Genomic DNA, 24,596 nt, shown 5'->3' on the forward strand with positions numbered 1-24,596 from the left:
GATCTAAGGAATTTCAGTCAGTCAGGCACATTTCCAAACAAAAGGTATTTCACCAGTCGTTAAAGACATGTTGAATCGATCTGCTAGAGAATACATTATAACATTATCAGACCACTTTATAAATGTGGGTTCCATTCTATCAAGGCCAGCTACTTTGGTGATATTTATTTAATTGAGGAGGCAGTATATCAGTTGGATTAATATTTCTAAAGTTGAATGTCTTTCAACTTTGATTTGGGGTGTTGATCTCCTAGTGTCATGTATACCTAGCATTGTTGGAATTGCCGGTGATAAATTAGGCTAGATTTTTTAAACGACACTTCTGATTTCTTTATAATACGGTACAACCCTTTAAATTCAACCAATCCACGCCCATGTGGCCTGTGATCCACACCGTTGATCACGAGTGGATCCGTGAGCCACTGAATTTCGACCAACCGAGGAGCATGTTCATTGTGGTAGGAGGCGGGAGTTCCTTGCTTTTGTGACAGCTTTGGCTTTGCGTTCGGTGGTGTCTGAACTACTCCCAAAGGGAAGGGAAACTGCATTTTCTCCATTCCCCACTGGTATATCGTTGATGCAGCTAGCAAGCGAACGCTTCAAGTTAAATCCAGTATTTTAAGAGTTCAGGGTTGATGTTCCTTATCCACTTTCCCACTCGAAGAACCGCTGTTCGATACATTTCGAAAAATAATATTATTTTAGTCCGACTGAACAAGACAAATTGAAGTGCAAAGTTAATAGTTAAATTTCTATTGATTTGCTAGCTTGCATTGCTAGTTGGGAAAGCTAAGGTTAGCTACGATATTTAGTTTTCTAAGATTTAAAAGGGCGGGTATTATTTTTAGCCATCAACAGTTTGTTATTGCTCATTCGAAGACACCGGCTAATTAGTTAATCATAGCTAACTCGTAACTAGCTCGCTTTAATACTGTGAGTATTCAGCCTGGAAGCCAATTCAAGGCCTTGCTTACCACCAGTCTGCATCGCCGTGCAGTGAGAGCTGAAAGGTGAGTATCGCCCATTGCTAACTAACGAGTTTGCTATCTCTGCTAGCCAGCTCGCTCGCCGACTCGATGTTGGTAACGTAAACTAGCTACACCTATAATATTTGGCAAAGACGATGGCCTCGTAGCTAACGTTAACTAGCCAAATTCCAGTGAACTGAGGTGTCTGGCTAGCTACTGTACCAGCCATCTACAGTAACGAGTTGCTTGATGTGCGTTGTTTTTAGCATTGCATAGCTAACAGTAACTATCTAACTTAGCCAACGTAGCAAGCTACGTCTTCCCACGTCGTATCTTGTTGCTACCTAAACTAATATGAAGTGGTTGAGTTAGCCAAATATTTATTATAATGATTGTTACAAATTAAAATAATGTATTGCTAAACTGGCGAGCTTAGAAAAGTGTCATGCATGGCTGTGCACATGAAGAGTTGAAGACTATCCGTTTTGCGGTTGGACAAGTCTCCATCAACGATGCGAGGGGGTTGGAGGACCTGAATCACGCCGGAGGTCGCCATCTTTCACTGATTGTTGGTGATGGCATCTGTTTCTTCTAGCAATTTGTCAACTTTGTAGATTAACTGGTTTGACTCTGCTTTGCTTTATTGTTATTTGCTATGTGGTAGTCACATGCCACCACGATTCTAACCTGGTCCCAGATCTGTTCTTTAAACAAATATGTTTGTTATTTTCACAATTCCATGGGGAGTTGGCAAGAGAGCAGACTGCCACCCAAGTTAACACGGCCATGTTCAGTAATCGGACGTTGCAGATATGAATGCCACGAAAAGAGCTGAATTGTTTCCTCATTCTACATGTCAGATGCATGTTTCTTCTACATAGCGTTGGTTGCTGCGTTTGAACGCGCCCCATGATCCACTGTCTAATTGGCAAGTTTTTAAACATTGCCCCAACTAGTCAGGTAGCTAGGTTAACCATCGTCCTGTACACACACACACACACAATATAAATCCTCCTTGCTAGACTGTAGTCTCCCTAGGAGTTTTCTTGAAAATGTACTGAGAATATCAAAACTAAGTGCAAACAAGTTTGGTAGTACCAATCAAAGATGGAATTGTCAAATTGTCTGTTTACACTATGGGGAATGTTCAAAAGGAACTTGTGAACTGTTGACAACCACTGGTAGGCTCTACCAAACACATCATGCCATCTATCACTTTGGGGGCGGCAGGTATCCTAGCCCATAGAGGCGAGCCAGCACCTGGAGAGTTTCCAGTTAGAAAACTGCATCCTATTATGAAAGATCTGTTGGGAAGTGAGCTGGCAACCAGAAGGTTGCTGGTATCAAATCCTAGATGCCACTGCCTGTTGTGCTCTTGATTAAGGTACTTAACCTCCCCCTCCACAAGTGTCTTTCGGAGTGGTTGGGTTAAAAGCCAAAGTAACATTTCGGTTGACCTTGTGTGCAATTGACCAATAAAGTGATCTTAAGCTTAATGTATTGCAGTCACCACCACAATTATGTAGTCAAATATTTGTGCTAAAATGGCAATTTTTGTAGAGACCAGAACTATGCTTGCTTGCGTACTGTACAACAGCACAATCCTAAAACACAGATACACATTAGTCAGCAGAAAAGCAACAGGTTTATATGAATTTAATCTGTTGGCTTGTCTAATCCACAGGGGAGTTGGTAGAGCAAAGTTGGCACTTTCTATAAACACTTTTAGCAATTTGGCCACCTTTCAGATAGTATCTAACTTCTGTTTTACAGAATGAGCAGGAATCGACTAAAATATATACATGGTCAACATTAAAACGATAACCAGTTAGGCCCATATATGCCAAATATGTCCATGATGACGCAGTATTAAGTATGAGAGTTGTTAAATAATAGTGTGGGAATCTTGCAACCGTTTGTCAAGGATCTCTCAATTCCACTCATAACTGTAGTTTTCTTTGTGGTTTGCTTGATGGAAAAGCATCTGTTTTGTCACGATACCAGATTTTGGACATCGACACTGATACCAGGTTTAGTATCATAATACTTGATACAGAACCGATACTCGATACCAAAACGATAGTCTGATAGTGAATCAATACCATGGCAATAAAAACAAAGCGTATTAGCTAGTCACAGAATAACCACTGGGCTTTGTCTTTTAAACGTTGAACAATATTTAAAAATATATATTTTACCTTTATTTAACCAGTCAATTACACTGGCCTGTTTAGCAGAGTTTGCACTGTCTGTGGGATTGAGCATGTAGATCAAAGGTGGTATGGTATGCTTTACATATATGCCATTCTTTTTCTGTCTTGTTTGCAAACACAATGAGAGCTCATGTTAGACAGGCATTTGATTGTTGGGCAATTATAATTTCTTTACAAATGGGATCTATTGGATAGAAAGACATTTCCAATGGTGTTTATGCTATTTCTTTTGTTTATTTTTTATTTGACCTTTATTTAACTAGGCAAGTCAGTTATTAAGAACTTTATTTTTATTTTTTTTATTTTTTATTTCACATATTATTTAAGAAGGTAGGCTAGTTGAGAACAAGTTCTCATTTGCAACTGCGACCTGGCCAAGATGATGGCCTAGGAACAGTTGGTTAACTGCCTGTTCAGGGGCAGAACGACAGATTTGTTCCTTGTCAGCTCGGGGATTTGAACTTGCATTGTTTAAGTTTTGTTGGCACTCATCGTGATGTCCAGCATGGTTCCTCTATATTGCGGCTTTCTTTTATTTGGCCCCCTAAGTTTTCTGAGTAAAATAAGTTGTTTAATTTATTGTTGGAGTGTGCAAAGCTGTCAAGGCACATTTTTTAAAATTGAACCTTTATTTAGCTATTTAAAGGGTGGCTACTTTGTTAAGCAAGTAAAACATTTTTGTGACTTTTTTTGGGGTACAACATGATTCCATGTGTTATTTCATAGTTTTTAAAATTATTATTCTACAATGTAGAAAATAGTAAAAATAAAGCAAAACCCATGAATGAGTAGGTGTTCAAACTTTTCACTGGTACTGTAGACTAAAAACGCACCAGGAAATCAGCTTCAAGGGATTTTAATTTTGGTAATGTATTCCCACTCATCATTGAGAGAGAGAGGCATGTGATCATATACAAATGTAAACAAGATTTGAAATGTTATCTTTTAAAAAATATGATCTGTTTGGGCTTCTTATGGTCAATTTGCAGTCTACTAATTCATCATTTGTAATTATGTTTCCGGTCCCCTGACCATCCGCTCAAGAGAAAAGCCTCCCTTTGTGGAATCTAGTTGATGATCTCTGTTAGTAATTAATACATTTTAAACTTAAGGGAATATTTATTTGGACTTCCATGGAGAGCTACAGCATTGTTTGTTGTAGGGTATTTTCTGTGCGTAATTCACAATAAATAAAATGGGACGAAACAGGGAGGCAGCTACCTGAATTTGTCCAATGAACACTTGGTTTAGTTTTTGCAATGGTGTGCACTAATGAATAGAGCCTTGGTAAGCGTATTTGTTTCTCTATCCACAGATTACTTGGTGACAAAAAGACTTCTCCCTGAGGAGCCAAGAAGTAGACGGCTCATGACTTCTGACCAGGATACAAAAGTTGTAGCTGAACCACAGGTGCAGCAAGTACAAGAACCAAAAGAGAGCTCTCATCTGGTAGGTACCCAATACTTGTGCCTGTAAGAAAAACTACCTCTATCACCTGAACTAGAAATGCACATTTTCGTAAATTTTGCTACCGACTAACCAACCCTCATTAATGACCGTTTGTCGATTACATTTTTTCCAAACAGTAAAATGATGTAACCAACAGAAAATCCTATGCAAGCATACAAGAAACTGACATTTTTTATTAAAGGAAAACTCCACCCAAAACAATATTTTGGTATTTGTTTCATTAGTCCATTGTTGATATCGTCCCAAAATGTTTTGCGTGTCAACAATCAAGTTTTTGTTGACATATAATTTTCAAACATTTGCCAAGATGTAGTTCGCAGGAAACACACTCCTAAATAGCACACATAATGTGAGCGGTTCCATGTGTTAGAAACTTAGGAGGGGAATCTAATAGCAATAACTAAGATGCGTTTTTAATATGACTAGGATTGTGCCTTTGGCTTCTGGACAAAGACGTTTGATCTGAAAACCAATAGAACAAAAGAGACATTTTGGTTAATGCCATGTGGAAGTCTTTGTAAAATAATTACCATCATATTTCTATGGCTGGAATTCGGCTAGGACATTTTGAAGCAAGGTAAGACATGCCTCATTATTTGAAGTAAAGTAAAACATTCAGGTTTCAAACAATTATACTGCCTCAAGCTCACATTGCAAAGTGATGGTGACGTGCTGATAGCTTCCCTACTGTTGACTAGCCTATGCACTCGAATGGCGAATGGGAGGAGCGCTTTAATTACGAGTTGAGATTGAGGAATAAAAATAGTAGGTATTTTTTTTAATCGTGGCCATCAAAACAGTTTAACACACAATTACATTTAGAATTGTTATTTGTTGCACAATGACAGATTACAAAAGCGCGTTTCATTCCAGTACCAGATTTGAGGAGCTGCTCTTGCGCTGTCTGGCAGGTGATAGCCTAGTTTGAGGAGTGAAATAGCCATGTGCAGTTGAAATCGGAAGTTTACATACACTAAGGTTGGAGTCATTAAAACTCGTTTTTTCAACCACTCCACTAATTTCTTGTTAACAAATTATAGTTTTGGCAAGTCTTTTAGGACATCTACTTTGTCCAAGACACAAGTAACTTTTCAACAATTGTTTACAGACTGATTTATTTAACTTATTTCACTTCACTATCACAATTCCAGTGGGTCAGAAGTTTACATACACTAAGTTGACTGTGCCTTTAAACAGCTTGGAAAATTCCAGAAAATTATGTCATGGCTTTAGAGGCTTCTGTTAGGCTAATTGGCATCATTTGAGTCAATTGGAGGTGTACCTGTGGATGTATTTCAAGGCCTACCTTCAAACTCAGTGCCTCTTTACTTGACATCATGGGAAAATCAAAAGAAATCAGCCAAGACTTCAGATTTGTTTTTGTAAACCCTCCACATGTCTGGTTCATCCTTGGAAGTAGTTTCCAAATGCCTGAAGGTACCACATGCATCTGTATAAATAATAGTATGCAAGTATAAACAACTATGGGACCACGCAGCTGTCATACCGCTCAGGAAGGAGTGCGTTCTGTCTCCTAGAGATGAATGTACTTTGGTGTGAAAAGTGCAAACCAATCTCAGAACAACAGCAAAGGACCTTGTGAAGATGCTGGAGAAAACGGGTACAAAATTATCTATATCCACGGGAAAACATGTCCTATATCGACATAACCTGAAAGGCCGCTCAGCAAGGAGGAAGCCACTGCTCCAAAACCACCATAAAGCCAGCCTACGGTTTGCTACTGCATCTGGGGACAAAGATTGTACTTTTTGGAGAAATGTCCTCTGTTCTGATGAAACAAAAATAGAACTGTTTGGGCATAAGGACCATTGTTATGTTTGGAGGGAAATTGGGGGAGTCTTGCACGCCGACGAACACCATCCCAACCGTGAACCACGGGGGTGGCAACATGTTGTCCCTCCTGCAGCAAAGCGCCCCCACAATCAGGAAGTTAAAGCTTGGTCGCAAATGGGCAATGAGCCCAAGCATAATTCCAAAGTTGTGGCTTAGAATTGCTTAAGGACAAGAAAGTCAATGTATTGGAGTGGCCATCACAAAGCCCTGACCTCAATCCTATAGGATATTTGTGGGCAGATCTGAAAAAGCGTGTGTGAGCAAGGAGGCCTAGAAACCTGACTCGGTTACACCAGCTCTGTCATGAGGAATTGGCCAAAATTCACCCAACTTATTGTGGGAAGCTTGTGGAAGGCTACCCAAAATGTTTGACCCATGTTAAACAATTTAAAGGCAATGCTACCAAATACTAATAGAGTGTATGTAAACTTCTGGCCCACTGGGAATGTGATGAAAGAAATAAAAGCTGAAATAAATCCTTATCTATACTATTATTGTGAAATGTCAGATTCTTAAAATAAAGTGGTGATCCCAACTGACCTAAGGGAATTTTTACTAGGATTAAATGTCAGGAATTGTGAAACTGAGTTTAAATGTAATTGGCTAAGGTGTATGTAAACTTCCGACTTCAACTGTAGCTCTCAATAAATAATTGAGTACTCAAACGGACGTCAAAGCTCGATCTTTAAACAGATAAAAAATTTAAATACTCTAAAACTATTTAGGCAATGTGCATTGTGCAAGACAAAATGTAACTTTGTCAGCAAGACACTTAATTTGCTTTGACTTCGTGTTCCATTTGTGCGTATGCGGAGCACAGCTAAAAAGACACTAAGCCAATTGTTTAGTTTGAGGGGCAAGGCCTTGTGGCCTTCAAGAGGTGCCCAATCTGCCAGGGCACCAAGGCCATTAGCCAATTAAATTGATTTGAAAACTGAAACAGTAGCCATTTTATTAAGAAAAACAAGTGTGTGAAAATGTACATAAATAATTAGCCTACTTGTAGCCTAAGTGTAGGTGATGGGCTGTAGCCAATACACACAGGCTGTCATGTCCTGACCAATGCTGCCATGAGGGAGGTGCCTGAAAATGTAGCCAAACTTAAATGTGTGCATGTATGCTAAAACGCCAGTCATATGACAAATATAATGTAGGATAATTATTAATATCTAAAGGCTTGATTGTGTCGACCATACTTGAGGCACTGTTCGTTCAGATCAATGCCAGTGCCTGTTACACACTGCAACATCACCCACCTTGTGATCTGAGCAGTGGCAATCAACATTTTGAAACTATTTGACTATAAATGTAATTGTTTAAAACCTGGATTTTTTGTTGTCCTTTTTATGAAGTATCTCTTACCATGTTCCGATCATAGGAATGTTAAAGGCTTTTGTATAAACACTTCCTCTTTTATGCCATTGAAACCAGTATTTCTCATGTTCTCAACTTTCTTTCGTTGATGTTGTCATCTGTCAGCATTCATTTGTGCGCTTTTGAGAACGGTGTTCCTGCTAATTGCATTTTGAAACACTTGTGCTTATAGCCTACTGCCGTGTGCGCATTGCTGCGACTATAATGTGAAGAAATAGCCTAATAGTTTATCAACATTTTCAACTAAACGTTCTGATCTGTTGCATCAGCCTCATTGCTTTTACATTTTTATTTTGTATTTTTTTAAAAATGTACAGTGGTGGATTAATTGGATCTATCGCATCCACAACTCCCTGAGTACAGTATGTTTGGAATATTTATTTCTCGCACAGAAGGACAAGCTCACCAATAGAATAGGTAAACTTGTGTACTTTGATAGTAGATTTGTTTTTGCTGTTACTCCTCTTGTTTGCTGACAAAAGTAAATATGGACAGTTCTAGCATCTTCAATATGAAGGCCGCGTGCCGTTGTCTGTCTTTCACTTGTTGCCTACTTCGGCGCTGTGATGCCTTTGAGAAGGACCCGGTCATGTGACGGGCATTCGCTAATAAGAATTGAGATCTGAGTGAGCCATGTGGAGTGTTGTGCTTTGGAGGGAATTATAATTATATTCAGCCCAAGGGCACAATGGCCACTTAATCAAGAAGCAAGTGGATGTAGGTAGGCGATACATTCATTGTGATTCCCCCTTGTCTTCAATCTCTTAAGTTGGAAAGAATGCTTAGTAGCCTAAATGGAGGGCCAAAGGAAAGCTTTTTCCACCAAAGACCCAAAATTATGAAATGGAAAGACTGCTGCCCTTTTCCAGTATCATTTAACACATGGCGAAAGATGTGAAACAAGTTTGGTGGCAAGTAAAAGTCCCCAATGGAGTCTTGAGTATAAGGTATTCACATGTCTCAATCGGGGACTTTTGCTGTTTAGGAAATTATTTATGCCTCCCACAACTCACCTTATTAAATAACCTTTATTACAACGTGCTTGTTAACATGTAGCGTGTGACGTTAAACATCTCATTCTGTGCTTCTAGGCACAGCGCTACTGTGCCATATGCTGTGTATCTTATCCAAACATGAAAGCTGTTACATTAGTGAGTCTAATGCTACTGGTGTGTGCCTTTTAGGGTTGTTACGATTAGAGGTTGACCAATTAATCGGAATGGCCGATTTAATTAGAGCCAATTTCAAGTTTTCTTAACAATCGGTAATTGGCATTTTTGGACACTGATCATGGCCGATTACATTGTACTCCATGGGGAGACTGCGTGGCAGGCTGACTACCTGTTATGTGAGTGCAGCAAGGAGCCACGGTAAGGTGCTAGCTAGCATTAAACATACCTTTATAAAAAACAATAATAACATAATCACTAGTTAACTACACATGGTTGATGATATTACTAGTTTATTTAGCTTGTCCTGCGTTGCATATAATCGATGAGGTGCCTGTTAATTTATCGTTGAATCACAGCCGACTTAGCCAAACGGGTGACTTAAACAAGCGCATTCGTGAAAAAAAGCACTGTCGTTGCACCAATGTGTACCTAACCATAAACATCAACGCCTTTCTTAAAATCAATACACAAGTATATATTTTTAAACCTGCATATTTAGTTAATATTGCCTGCTAACATGAATTTCTTTTAACTAGGGCAATTATGTCCCTTCTCTTGCGTTCTGTGCAACAGAGTCAGGGTATATTCAGCAGTTTGGGCCACCTGGCTCGTTGTGAATTGTGTGAAGACCATTTCTTCCTAACAAAGACAGCAAACTTCGCCAAACGGGGGATGATTTAACAAAAGCGCATTTGCGGAAAACACACAATCGTTGCACGAATGTACCTTACCATAAACATCCATGCCTTTCTTAAAATCAATACACGTAAGTGTATATAAAAAAATAAAACTAGCATATTTAGTTAACAGAAATCCAGGTTAGCAGGCAATATTAAACTAGGGAAATTGTCACTTGTGTTCATTGCACACAGAGTCAGGGTATATGCAACAGTTTGGGCCGCCTGACTCGTTGAGAACTAATTTGCCAGAATTGTACGTAATTATGACATAACATTGAAGGTTGTGCAATGTAACAGGAATATTTGGACTTACGGATGTCATCCGTTAAAGAGAATCACGGAACGGTTCTGTATTTCACTGAAAGAATAAACGTCTTGTTTTCGAGATTATAGTTTCCGGATTTGACAATATTAATGACCCAAGGCTCGTATTTCTGTGTGTTACGATTAATTTATGATTTGATAGAGCATTCTGACTGAGCGGTGGTATGCAGCAGCAAGCTCGTAAGCATTCATTGAAACGTTTGCCAGCAGCTTTTTGCTGTGCTTCAAGCATTGAGCTGTTTATGACTTCAAGCCTATCAAGTCCCGAGATTAGGCTGGTGTAACCGGTGTGAAATGGCTAGGTAGTTAGCGGGGTGTGCGCTAATAGCATTTCAAACGTCACTCGCTCTGAGACTTGGAGTAGTTGTTCCCCTTGCTCTGCAAGGGCTGCTGTTTTTGTGAAGCGATGGGTAACGGTGCTCAGAGGGTGGCTGTTGATGTGTTCCTGGTTCGATCCCAGGTAGGGAGTGAGGAGAGGGACGGAAGCTATGCTGTTACACTGGCAATACTAAAGTGCATATAAGAACATCCCAATAGTCAAAGGTATATGGAATACAAATGGTATGGAGGGAAATAGTCCTATAAATACTATATTAGCCACAGCCTAAAACCTCTTACCTTGGAATATTGAAGACTCAGCTTTCATATGTTCTGAACAAGGAACTTAAACATTAGCTTATTTACATGGCACATATTGCACTTTTACTTTCTTCTCCAACACTTTGTTTTTGCATTATTTAAACAATTGAACATGTTTCATTTATTTGAGGCTAAATAGATTTTTATTTATGTATTATATTAAGTTAAAATAAAAGTATTCATTCAGTATTGTTATTGTCATTATTACAAATAAAAAATAGACTAAAATCTGCCTTTTTTTTTTTTGGCCTCAATCAGTATTGGCATTGAATAATCATACTACGATAACAGATTTCCTAGTGCGAAAAAAATAACGTAAATTAGACTAATCTCTCGTCCTATAGAATCCTATTTTATTTAAAAATGTAGGTGCTATAGCTTGCAAAATATCACAAAGGCTTATCATCCGAAGTCACAGAATGGCACTTGATCCAGACAGATGAACTCAGTTACTGCTCTGTTCAATCGTTGGGCGTCTTGAGTCCAAGTAATTACATTTTGAGCATTTTTATGTCCATTTTTAGACAGCCATGTATGCATTAATTTAATCCATTATACAATCGATTAGACTTTGTTTTGTAGTTAGGTTGTTTTACCAATGGTAAACGTGTATTTTAATAGTATCTATTGATAAACTGGGTAAATCAAGATGCAGCCTAGGTTGATTCACAAAACAGGTGAGTACATATCATTCAATAGGAGTGTGTGCATGCATTGAGTCAAGCTTATTTTAGCTGATTTCATGGGTCTACAGATGACAAACAATCCCTTCCATTTAGGACTTATTTTATCGGCAACTTCTAAGAGAACATAGCTTTATTATACTGATTTAACAACATTTGCATAGAAGAAGCAATCTCTTTTATAAAAGTGCGTGTAGAAATGTATGACACCAATTGCGAGGCGGAATGTGGCTAATGGAAATCTAGTGGAAACCAGAGCGGAGGCAAAGGAAGACAAAGTCAATTAAATTTTTTTTTTTGGTGACAATCCGCTTTGAAATCAGCATGTTTTGCATATTATCACAAAATAAAGTATTAGGGTAGTGTATTCAGCCGTCAGCTAGCAAGTGAAGGTGGCCTACTATTAAAGCAGGAAGCTACCAGTATCGTTTTGCATTGTAAAAGTGTTCTAACCTGTATAGACATTGACGTTTTTTTCCCCCCTGGATCATTTGAATCCTGGGTGCTCAGCTCAACACATTTCCAGTCCACTGTCTTATCTTCCCTGGGTCTGGAGCTCAACGTGACCGAGGCCTCCCATCTATACACGGGCGGATCAGTCCAAACTGTGTTTAGTATATAAGGGACTTTGACCTATCCCAGTCAACAAACAAAAGCTTCCCTGGCCGTTTGCCTAACTAGAGCAATAAAACCATGCTGTGTGCTCTGTCCACTATGACAGTGACAAACTCCTCCCCCCTCCCTGTCTATAGTTAGTTAATTATGATTCACATCCTCCCCAAAATAACATTTCCCATCAGGCTACTGGGGAAAAGTGAATCTCTCCCCTCTGTGATGGAGGGAGGCACTGAGGCTTTTTATTGGGAAAGGTCAAGCGGACCTGAAATGCTCAGAAGCATTGACACAGTAGTCAGTGACGTCTGCCCAGTTTCTATAGCAGCCAGGTCAGATGTGAGCGGGAGAGTGGGGAATTATAGAATTGCCTGACTGGATTATGGGTTTGTCGTTCCTCCTTTCTTGGTCTCAGTGGCACTTGTTTGGTTTTGATGTCAGATTTCAACTTGCTCTTGGTGTGCGTGTGTTTTGTGTATGCTTGACTGGACAGAGTCCACTGAACTTGTAATGCAGCATTTGTGAAATATGACCCGGGGAAAAAGACAGAAGCGCTCAATTCAAAGAAAGGTGCTTGTTCCATTGTATCAAATTGAAGAAAGACACAAACAAAGTAAACGTCTCCCTCTTGAATACTCACAGCCCCATGAATTGCCCACAGCTGAGAATCATTACTAAGTTTTTCCATTAAGGGGTTTGGCTCCAACTATGACTTTAACCTTGTAACTAGATTATGGATATTGGTGTGTTACTTTAACATAGGCTAATCTAAGTCACACCTAAAGGCCTATTGGGTGTGGATTGCAAAAGGAGTAGCCTAGCGTACACAATGTGGATTATCCATTCCTCAAGCTGCCTCTGTCTGTAAGCTTTGGCTCAGGTGGATTTAACCATAACTCCTTAGCCGTCAGTCCATCTGTGTTCGTTTGTGACGTGGGGTTTGATGGAGGGAGAATGACTCGGAGGGTAGCAGTCAGCAGCAGAAGTGATGAAACCGAAGCCCATGAAATGGAAATTGGTCACTGCGACGAATCGGCAGCCGCCAAGTCAGAAGCTCACACAGCCGTGTCTTTCTCATCAGAGTGCTTATTCCCTGACAATCTGATGCTTATCCGCTCCTCAACTCCTTGTGAGCCAGTTTGACAGCACAGATGGACAACCACTGACACAGCCTCGGAAGCATCAGAGAGCTCACAGTGAAGACGATGGGAGGTCATGCTGAATGATGTTTCTGAAAGCTCTGGGAGTACCCAGGTGATAATAGTAAACTATTTGTTGTGCGTGGACTCTGCCTGTGGTTGAGAAGGGTCCACAGCGACCAACACTGTGTGAAGCTGGTGGAATGACTGAGCCCAGCGTGTGCAGGACTGGTGGAATGACTGAGCCCAGCGTGTGCAGGACTGGTGGAATGACTGAGCCCAGCGTGTGCAGGACTGGTGGAATGACTGAGCCCAGCGTGTGCAGGACTGGTGGAATGACTGAGCCCAGCGTGTGCAGGACTGGTGGAATGACTGAGCCCAGCGTGTGCAGGACTGGTGGAATGACTGAGCCCAGCGTGTGCAGGACTGGTGGAATGACTGAGCCCAGCGTGTGCAGGACTGGTGGAATGACTGAGCCCAGCGTGTGCAGGACTGGGTTGGATGCAGCGCTGGACCCTTTTCTGACAGCAGCCAGTGGAGAGTAACTGTTACAGAAATGGTCCTTTGCCTCAGGACTTTCAGGGCTCTAATAGTAGAGCTTTCACCACAACCCTCCACTACAGTCTCCTCTTTATCCCAATCAGTTGTGCTCTATCTGATAGTTAGTAATAATTACCCCTCTGTTTTTAATCCCGACCTTCAGCTCCACTCAACCCCTCCATCTATCTTGTAGCGGTATTTATTAGAGAGGGGTAAAGAAAGATTTTGTTCGGGCGCCAGGCAGGTATTAACCATGCCGAAAGGAAAAGAGTAGAATAGAGAGAGTACCACTACCAGACCCACACACATCAGCAGAAGAGACTACCTAGAGTGTAGCCTGTTTACCAGATAGCCAGTGTAGAGAAAAGCGAATACACACCATATAAAACCCACATCACAGCACAGGGGTAACCCAAACAAGAATACCTCATACAATAATACTAATACTAATAATGGCAGAGCAATTCAACAGCAACTTCATACAAGAACGAACCCAGTCATCAACATAGGATTTGCAATAATCTGTATTATTTTCTAGTGGATGAGTGCAGAGGGTATGAATGTGGGGGGTGTTCATCGACACAAAAAAGGCCTTAAAAATGTCCAGTCTTCTCTGCCACATGTCATTAGTACACCCCACCTCAATACAGTTCACATAATATACAACTTGCAAGCAACCTACTAAAATGTCCATCCAAATACTTCTGGCAGGGAAATGATAGTCCAGCTCTAATGAACTTCAATGGGAAGTGCATTTGAAAAATAGTCTGTTGCAGGGTAAAGCACTGGAATGAGAGGGAAGATAAAGAGAGAGAAAAAGATCAATCTTAGCTGTGGTGTTCAGGCCTGCCGGTGTCGGACTGTCCGATGGTTTGTTTAAAGCTTCGCAACAATGTTGCTACTAATCCATGCGATTCATAACGGGCGCGGTCCCAAACAAAAACAACCACGATCTAAAGCGATCACACCGATGATTGAGTTAAATACTTTATAAACTACAAATGCTGAAAACAAACAACTTCTGCAGCACAGCACACACAATCAAACTGTCGCGCCACCCAAAAGCTCCTCCCCAAAGAGCTGAACGAGCTCTTTATTTCCTCCTTCCTTACTGCTCATGTGCTCTTAAAGTGGCAGCGCACGGTGAAGGCTCCGAGCAGATTTCGCCACAATCTCTTAACACCATCCATTTTTTTTGTTCTATTTGCTGTGATGTTTCACAAGTTGTAAGTTCACATACACTTAGGCTGGAGTCATTAACTTGTTTTTCAAACACTCCACAAATTTCTTGTTTACAAGTTATAGTTTTGACAAGCCGGTTAAGACACATTCTGTCCATGACACAAGTAATTTTCCAATAATTGTTTACTGTCAGATTATTTCCCTTATAATTCACTTTATCACAATTCCAGTGGGTCAGAAGTTTACATATACTAACTTGACTGTGCCTTTTAAACAGTTTGGAACATTCCAGAACATGTCATGGCTTTAGAAGCTTCTCATAGGCTAATTGACATCATTTGAGTCAATTGGAGGTGCACCTGTGGATGTATTTCAAGGCCTACCTTCAAACTCAGTGCCTCTTTGCTTGACATAATGGGAAAATCAAAAGAAATCAGCCAAGCCTCAGAAGAAGAAAAAATGGTTGACCACCAGTCTGGTTCATCCTTGGGAGCAATTTCCTGAACGCCTGAAGGTACCACGTTCATCTGTACAAACAATAGTACGCAAGGTTTGCTACTGCATATGGGGACAAATATCGTACTTTTTGGAGAAAAGTCCTCTGGTCTGAAACAAATAGAACTGTTTTTGGCCACAATTACCATCGTTATATTTGGAGGAAAAAGGGGGAAGCTTGCAAGCTGAATAACACCATCCCAACCGTGAAGCACGGGGGTGGCAGCATCATGTTGTGGCGGTGCTTTGCTGCAGGAGGGGACTGGTGCACTTCACAAAATAGATGGCATCATGAGGATTGAAAAGGATGTGGATATATTGAAGCAACAGCTCAAGACATCAGTCAAAGTTTAAAGCTTGGTCGCAAATGGGTCTTCCAAATGGACAATGACCCCAAGCATACTTCCAAAGTTGTGGCAAAATGGCTTAAGATACTATGATAAGCCTTTGTGATGGTATCAAGTATTGTGATACAAAACTGGTTATCAGTATCAAAGTAAAAATTCTGGTATCGTGACAACACTAAATGTAAGAAAAAGAGCATTATGTGACTTAGGTTATTTTGCAAGCTATAGCACCTACATTTTTAAATAAAATAGGATTTTATAGGACGAGAGATTAGTCTAATTTACGTTATTTTTTTCGCACTAGGAAATCTGTTATCGTAGTATGATTATTCAATGCCAATACTGATTGAGGCCAAAAAAAAAATACTCCATACGATTGAGAACTGAAAAAGCGTGTGCGAGCAAGGAGGCCTTACAAACCTGACTCAGTTACACCAGCTCTGTCAGGAGGAATGGGCCAAAATTCACAACTTATTGTGGGAAGCTTGTGGAAGGCTACCCAACACGTTTGACCCAAGTTTAACAATTTAAAGGCAATGCTACCAAATACTAATTGAGTGTTTGTAACCTTCTGACCCACTGGGAATGTGATGAAAGAAGTAAAAGCTGAAATAAATCCTTATCTGTACTATTATTCTGACATTTCACATTCTTAAAATAAAGTGGTGATCCTAACTGACCTAACACAGGGAATTTTACGAGGATTAAATGTCAGGAATTGTGAAACTGAGTTTTTAAATGCATTTGGCTAAGGTGTATGTAAACTTCCGACTTCAACTGTACGAATGCATAGTTTCAATACATTGTAAATTAAACATTTTGGCCAAAATTATTATATTGTTCAACTATTACTTTTCAAATCACCCATTAGTAAAATCGGCAGTGTTAGTTCTAGTGCGCTTCAACCATTCCTGGACCTGCGACCAAAAACAAGCTTCATATGTGCAGTACCAAAACAAATGATCTGATTCGGTCTCTTCTCAGCAAAAACAGGCAGAAATTTATGGTTGTATCCTATATTTATAGAGATTTTATATAGAGGGAGAGATTTATAGTTATACACAATTCCTGCAACCAATAGAATGTTATAATTTAACAATTCTAAGTTTTGAATCCAGCCTTGTTTTGTGTGTCAGTACATGAAAGATATCTTTCAAACTATTTTGGAATCTGTGGCACAGCTGTCAATGTTTTGGTCCTTAAATTAAACTGGTATACTTTAACACATTTTTTTATTCATCACAATTTGCTTTATCCAATTTTGGTCTTTTAATGCATGGCCAACAGACAAGTTCCTTACTTTTTCCCCTTCCACTTGCCTCTACCATTTTTTCAGTACTGCTACAATTAGCTGGTTGTGATTTTGGGTAGAGCTGACGTTTCCATTGCCCTAACAAGGGGCATAGGTGGTTGCCCTGTCAGGTGGTATGGTTATGGGCTTGGTTGGTGCTGTTTTAAATTGGTCTGGATTTAGCAGCGAAGAGAAATGTTGCTAATTTCCTGCAAATCTATTAATTGTTTTCTCATTGTCAATGGGGTTTTCTAGTTCTCAAAGATTATATTCTTAAACAAATATATAGGTACATTAGCTTTTCTACATACTTTCTGTCAAAATCACTAAATCCAATCGCAAAGCTTTTCTCCATCCTGGAAATTAATGTTTTTTTTGTGTGGTGGTGTGCATAAATGTATCTAAGTGGAAATACTGATTTTGTTTTGTGTGTGTTTTTCATTTATGTCTTCTCTGGAATCGACAAGCAAACATGTTCACTAGCATTTTCTCACGGAGTCTGTTGCCCCAACTCGGACTACTAGATAACTAGTAATCCCAGAGGGGATTGTCTGCTTGCATAATAGTGGTGTCTTCATAATGGAGATCAGCTTTGTTTGTGTGGGGCTGTACTAAGATGAACTTGTGGCCATTTTCTATTTGCACATTGCTATTTGTATGGTCACACTACAAGCAGGCAAAGTTGACTGGCAGGGCTTTTAAAATAGGAATGAGCAGCTGACAAAAAGTCCTTCTGTAGGTTACCTTCTCATTCTTCCCTGATCCAGCCTATATTCCACTATGCTTATAGTATGCCTAATTCTGTACTTTGGTGTTTTTGAGCAGCATCCCTCCTACATCCCTTTAGTCTGCTGAAGTGTGAGGGCCTACCTGAACTCATGTTTATAATACTATCTTGTCTCCTGAAACAGGAATCTGCCAAGGTTTCTGACCTGAACCCCAATGCGAAAGCATGGGCCAATCACATGCTTAACCTGGACACCACCGCTGGGACTGCAGATCCACCTGCTCTCCAGCCATGGAAGGACGGCTGCGTTAGCAGCTCCGCTAACCCTGGGCCAGAAGGTCAGCCATTTTAAGGACCGGATAAGAATACTCCTTCTGTTACAGTGTCCCTGTCTGAGTCTCAAATGGCACCCTATTCCCTACAAAGTGCACTACTTTTGACCAAAAATAGTGCAATATATAGGGAACGGGGTGCCATTTGGGACACACTCCATGTCGTCACGGCACATGCAGTCAGGGGTGAATCATTTATCAATTTAGAGGGAGAGCTATGAATATTACCAAGTTATCCTTTCATCTCTAACTCATGAGCATAATCACTTGTTTTAATGTGCAGAAGTTAAGATTAGCCAAGTTTAGCCGCCGTGGCAGTTAACAAGGGAATGGTGGAGACATGGAAATGATCAATTAGTTTTATTTTGATTGACACAGCTTTTCATTTATTTTATTTAACCAGGTAGGCCAGTTGAACAAGTTCTCATTTACAGCTGCGACCTGGCCAAGATAAAGCAAAGCCGTGCGACAAAAACAACACAAACAAACATACAGTCAATAACACAATATACAAATCTATGTACAGTGTGTGCAAATGTAGGGCGATCGGGCAATAAGTAGGCCATAGAGGTGAAATAATTACAATTTAGCATTAACACTGGAGTGATGATGTGCAAGTAGAAATACTAGGGTGCAAAAGAGGAGGATAAGTAACAATATGGGGATGAGGCAGTTGGGTGTGCTATTTACAGATTGGCTGTGTACAGGTACAGTGATAGGTAAGCTGCTCTGACAGCTGATGCTTGTTATGGCTGCAATCCCGCTAACGGGATCGGTATGACAACTACCAGTGAAAATAGAGGGCGCCAAATTCAAACCACACATCTCATAATTACAATTCCTAAAACATATATGTGTCTGATATCATTTTAAATGTAATCTTGTTGTTAATCCCACCAGTGTCCGATTTCAAATATGCCTATCAGCAAAAGCACAACAAATGGTTATTTCTCCACCAAACCACAATAAGCACAGCCAAAATATAGCATTCACAAAAAGCAGAAATAGATAATTCAAGGTTAGGGATTCATTTTATCTTCATCAGATGGCACTCATGGGATATAGGACATAATGTTACACAATACATGCATGTTTTGTTTGATAAATATTTATTTAAAAAAATCTGAGTTTACATTGGCGTATTAGATTCACTTGTTCCAAAAACATTAAGTGATTTTGCATAGCCACATCGTTTCAACAGAAATACTTATCATAAATGTAGATGATAATACAAGTTATACACATGGAATTATAGATATAACTCTCCTTAATGCAACCGCTGTCTCAGATTTTTAAAAAAGTTTACGGAAAAAGCAACCCATGCAATAATCTGAGACGGAGCTCAGAACAGTAGCCAAATTAGCCGCCATGTTGGAGTCAACAGAAACCAGAAAAGACATGATAAATGTTTCCTTACCGTTGATGAACTGCATCAGAATGCAGTCCTAGGAATCCCAGGTCCACAATAAATGCTTGATTTGTTTGAAAATGTCCGTTATTTATGTCCAATTAGCTACTTTGGTTAGCGCGTTTGGTAAACAGTCACAAAGCGCGTCCACTATAATGTGACGATGTCCAAAAGTTCCGTAACAGTCAGTAGAAGCATGTCAAACGATGTACTGAATACATTTTTAGAATGTTTACATACATCTTGAATAACGTTCCAACCGGAGAATTAGAATGACTTCAGATGACCGGTGGAATGCAGGTCCTTCCCCTGTGAACGTGCATGGTGAAAGCATCGTCAACTCGTGGCAGTGGTGACTACTTCCTGTCTCATTCGACGCCCCTTCACATTTAGTCATCAGACAAATTTCTATTGACTGTTGACATCTAGTGGAAGGCGTAGGAAGTAAACTCATCCATATCTCGCTGTAATTTCAATGAGAGCTTGGTTGAAAATCTACCACCCCCAGAAAAAATCCAATCAGGAAGTGGAATTTCTCAGGTTTTTGCCTGCAATATGAGTTGTGTTATACTCACAGACATAATTAAAACGGTTTTAGAAACTTCAGTGTTTTCTATCCAATACTAATAATAATATGCATATACAGTGGGGCAAAAAAGTATTTAGTCAGCCACCAATTGTAAGTTCTCCAACTTAAAAAGATGAGGCCTGTAATTTTCATCATAGGTACACTTCAACTATGACAGACAAAATGAGAAAAAAAATCCAGAAAATCACATTGTAGGATTTTTAATGAATTTATTTGCAAATTATGGTGGAAAATGTAAATGTAAGTAGTTGGTGGACCAGCGGAGGCAGTCATTAGAGAAACCAAGGCTGCTGAGTCTGCCGATAAGAACACCGTGATTGACAGAGTCAGAAGCCTTGGCCAGGTCGATGAAGTCGGCTGCATAGTGCAGTCTTTTATCGATGGTGGTTATGATATAATTTAGGACCTTGTTTGTGGCTGAGGTGCACCCATGACCAGCTCGGAAACCAGATTGCATAGTGGAGAAGGTACGGTGGGATTCGGAATGGTCTGTGATCTGTTTGTTAACTTGGCTTTTGAAGACCGTAGAAAGGCAGGGTAGGATAGATATAGGTCTGTAGCAGTTTGTGTCTAGTGTCTTCCCCTTTGAAGAGGGGAATGACCGGGGCAGCGTTCCAATCTTTAGGGATCTTGGACGATACGAAAGAGGTTGAACAGGCTAGTAATAGGGGTTGCAACAATTTTGGCGGATCATTTTAGAACGAAAGGGTCCAGATTATCTAGCCCGGCTGATTTGTAGGCATCCAGATTTCGCACCTCTTTCAGAACATCAGCTGTCTGGATTTGGGTGAAGGAGAAGTGGGGGGCTTGGGGAAGTTGCTGCAGGGAGTGCTGAGATGTTGGCCGGGGTAGGGGTAGCCAGGTGGAAAGCATGGCCAGCCGTAGAGAAATGCTTATTGACATTATTGTAGATTTATCGGTGGTGAGTTTCCTATGCTCAGTGCAGTGGGCAGCTGGGAGGAGGTGCTCTTATTCTCCATGGACTTTAGTGTCCCAAAACCTTTGGGAATTAGTGCTACAGGATGCAAATTTCTGTTAGGAAAGCTAAGGCTAGCTTTTTCAAACGGAGTATTTTGGTACCTGACTTCCCTAAAAAGTTGCATATCGTGGGGGCTTTTCGATGCTAATGCAGAACGCCACAGGATGTTTTTGTGCTGATGAAGGGCAGTCAAATCTGGGGTGAAGCAGTGAATAAAACACACTTAGGGAGGAGGCTTCTAATGTTAACATGCATGAAACCAAGGCTTTTACGGTTACAGAAGTCGACAAATGAGAGCGCCTGGGTTATGGGAGTGGTGCTGGGGGATGCAGGGCCTGGGTTATCCTACTCCGTTGATGTAGAGGTTAAGGGTACGGCTAAAGGCTATACGAACTGGGCGTCTAGTGCGTTTGGAACAGAGAGTAAAAGGAGCATATTTCTGGCCGTGGAAGAATAGATTCAAGGCATAATGTACAGACGAGGGTATGGTATGATGTGAGTACAGAGGTAAACCTAGGCATTGAGTGACGATGAGAGAGGTTTTGTCTCTAGAGGCACCATTTAAGCCAGGTGAGGTCACTGCAGGTGTGGGGTGTGGAACAAAAGGGCTAGCTAAGGCATATTGAGTAGGACTGGAGGCTCTACAGTGAAATAAGACAATCACTAACCAAAACAGCAATAGACAACAGCAATAGACACATGCCTCTCCCATATTGACATTAGGGAGAGGCATGTGTAGCCGAGTGATCATGGGGTCCAGTGAGTTGCTAAGCGAGCTGGAGACAGCGGTCTGAATCGCCCTAACGGGCCAGGGATAGCAGATGGGCCTCCGGGGGACTTGAGCTTGTTGAAACCCCTCGGACGGTTACGTCGGCAGACCGGTCGTGGTGAATCGGCGGGGCGCCGTGTCGGCAGTAAAAGGTCCAGGCCAATTGGCAAAATAGGTATTGTAGCCCAAGAATTGGCTCATAGACCTCTTCGGCTAGCTGGGAGATGGGCCTAGCTTGGGGCTAGCTCCAGGCACACTGGTGCTTGCTTCGGGACAGAGACGTTAGCCAGGTGTAGCCACGTGGATAGCAGCTAGCTAGCTGTGATGATCTGGTGTAAAGGTTGAGCATTGGTAGGAATCCAGAGATTTGGTAGAGAAAAAGCAGTTCGATATGCTCTTGGTTGATATCGCGCTGTGCAGACACCTACAGCTTGTAATGTTAAGTTATTTTTAGGGATTGCATTTTAGGAGATCTTATATTAACAGTAATCATATTTTTATGGTATCCATTTTTACATCTAAATATTGACCGTGTCTAGATCAACTGATTACTACTGCATAACGTGTGTTGTTTCTCCAAGTTTAGCCATCAAAGTAGCTCCTAGCTAATGTTAACCACGTGGTTGGTTGTCTCCGTGTTACTCTTTCCAGGCTGTGAAGCCAGCGAAGACGAAGTGTTTGAAGGGACCCTACTAGCTGACCCAGATGAGCCGCCGCCGGTGGCGGTGATACTGGCAGAGCCGGCTCCCATGGCTGCCACCGTCACCCTGGAGTGCTCCGACCATGCTGCATACCCAGAGTCTGGCCAGGAGGAAACTCACACAGGTGGGATCTTCATCCACTGGAGACAATTAATTTGAGTTGAGCAAAGCGTCTGTGAAAGTGATGCACAATTATAGAAATAAGTAGATGCACTGATCTCCTTGCATGTTTATAGACCAAAAAAAGCTGCAGATGAGGAGCTGCGTGGGTAGGAGTGTCTGTTTCCTCAACTAGCAGAGGGACGGATAGACAAGTCAGAATGTGCATCTCCAGTTCATATTTTTTCCTTACCCTCGCCATACTTGCTAGATATTATGCACATTGATAGCTTGTTAGCTAGCAAACATCCTTGCCCTTTGATTCATCATAGTATTAGGCTAACAAGAGGCAGCAGCAATCTAAATGAGCCGACCATAACATGCGAGGAGAAGTGATTGAATGAAATTATGTAACGAATTGAGTAGACGAGAAATACAGCTTTGCTCTATCCAATCAGAGCAGCAGGGTCAACGTATAGCCCCTCTCTTTACAGACATGAAAACCAGCCAGTTGAGTTATTTAGACCAGTGTTTCCCAACCCTGATAGTTTTCTTTTGTCTGAATACTAGGCACACCCGTCATACAAATGGTAATCAGAATTCACTGCAACATTATTTTTAGAATATTAGAGATGTACGTTATGCATCAATGATTTTGTTTTGACTTTGTGGAGTTTCCTGTAGAACAGGTATTTTATAATAATAGCCTACACGGCACTGCGTGTAATGAAATGAATGGTCACATGTCACAATAGTGCACTACATAGGGATTAAGCTGCCATTTGAGACTTGGCCATTGAGTTGAATGAAATTAATAGTCTCATGTCATGAAAGTGGCTGAGTATTGGGTTGTCTATTCCCCCTGTGTGACGAGCAGGCAGTGAGACCCAGCAGGAGATCCCTCAAGAGGACCTCCGGGAACACCTGAAGAAGACCCTGGAGTTCTGTCTTTCCCGGTGAGTAACAGCCATACTACACACTGGATTTGTCACAAATTACATACTTATTCCCTGTATAGTGCACTACTTTTGACCAGACCCAATATAGTGCTCTGGTCAAATGGGCCCTGGGTGAAAGTAGTGCACTTTATACAGGGGGTTAAAGGTCTGTTGCTGCAGCGGATTGCCATCAAATGGATTTTTTTCCCTTACAATATTGAAAAGGACTGGAATTGGTCAAAACTCACAGTTGAATACAAACTTATCCTCTTTCCCTAAAAGCATGAAGTTCATTACTTTTTTACATGAGGGGAGGTTAACTTGGCCCCAGAGAATCGATCTGTCACTCAATGGATTTTGTCTTGTTGCTTTAACCCTTGTGTATAGGAAATAGGTTGCCATTTGGTACACAAGCATTGTCTACTACAATACAGCCAATAATGCAGCAACCATATAAACTACAGTCAAGCAGCACAGATGCACAGCTCTGCCATTACAGAACACCGAACCCGCCAGACAGAACTTTCATTGGGATTCATTTACACCACAACTATACCATTTGTTATGCTCTTCCCCATAATTGTCGATCTCAGGTTGTAGTTTTTATTATTTAAAAAAAACTTTTCCTCCCCAATTTCATGATATCCGATTGGTAATTAGTCTTGTCTAATCGCTGCAACTCCCGTACGGACTGGCGAGACAAAGGTCGAGAGCCGTGCGTCCTCCGAAACCCAACCAAGCTGCACTGCTTCTTGACACAATGCCCACTTAACCCGGAAGCCAGCTGCACCAATTTGTAGGAGGTAACGCTGTACATCTGGCAACCGTGTCAGCGTGCATTGCGCCTGGTGGACTCTGGAGAGGTCGGCTCCACAGAAGTCGCTAGAGCGCGATGGGACAAGAACATTCCTGCTGGCTAAACCCTCCCCTAACTTGGACGACGCTGGGCCAGTTGTGTGCCGCTCCATGGGTCTCCCGGTCGTGGCCGGCTGCGATAGAGCCTGGGCACGGACCAGCATCTGTAGTGGCACAGCTAGCACTGTGATGCAGGGCCTTAGGCCACTGAGACAC

At 41.1% G+C, this 24,596-nt stretch overlaps 1 protein-coding gene across 2 annotated transcripts in view; it reads left to right on the top strand.

Annotated features, from left to right (window-relative positions):
• The first annotated feature begins 483 nt into the window (after positions 1–483).
• The window catches only part of LOC118394604 (la-related protein 4B-like), a 39,702-nt gene continuing 15,589 nt past the window's right edge, over positions 484–24,596 (top strand). Inside the window, exons 1-5 of one of the 2 annotated variants that reach the window (XM_035787963.2) lie at positions 484–1,010; positions 4,497–4,630; positions 17,895–18,048; positions 22,439–22,612; positions 23,465–23,543. In XM_035787963.2, the coding sequence (XP_035643856.1) occupies positions 4,550–4,630; positions 17,895–18,048; positions 22,439–22,612; positions 23,465–23,543 (488 nt within the window). In that variant the 5' untranslated portion in view covers positions 484–1,010; positions 4,497–4,549. The remainder of the gene's footprint in view (positions 1,011–4,496; positions 4,631–17,894; positions 18,049–22,438; positions 22,613–23,464; positions 23,544–24,596) is intronic. The other variant, XM_035787964.2, reaches the window with a different exon arrangement.

Source organism: Oncorhynchus keta, chromosome 15, assembly GCF_023373465.1.
Source record: "Oncorhynchus keta strain PuntledgeMale-10-30-2019 chromosome 15, Oket_V2, whole genome shotgun sequence".
In the NCBI taxonomy this organism is placed as follows: domain Eukaryota; kingdom Metazoa; phylum Chordata; class Actinopteri; order Salmoniformes; family Salmonidae; genus Oncorhynchus; species Oncorhynchus keta.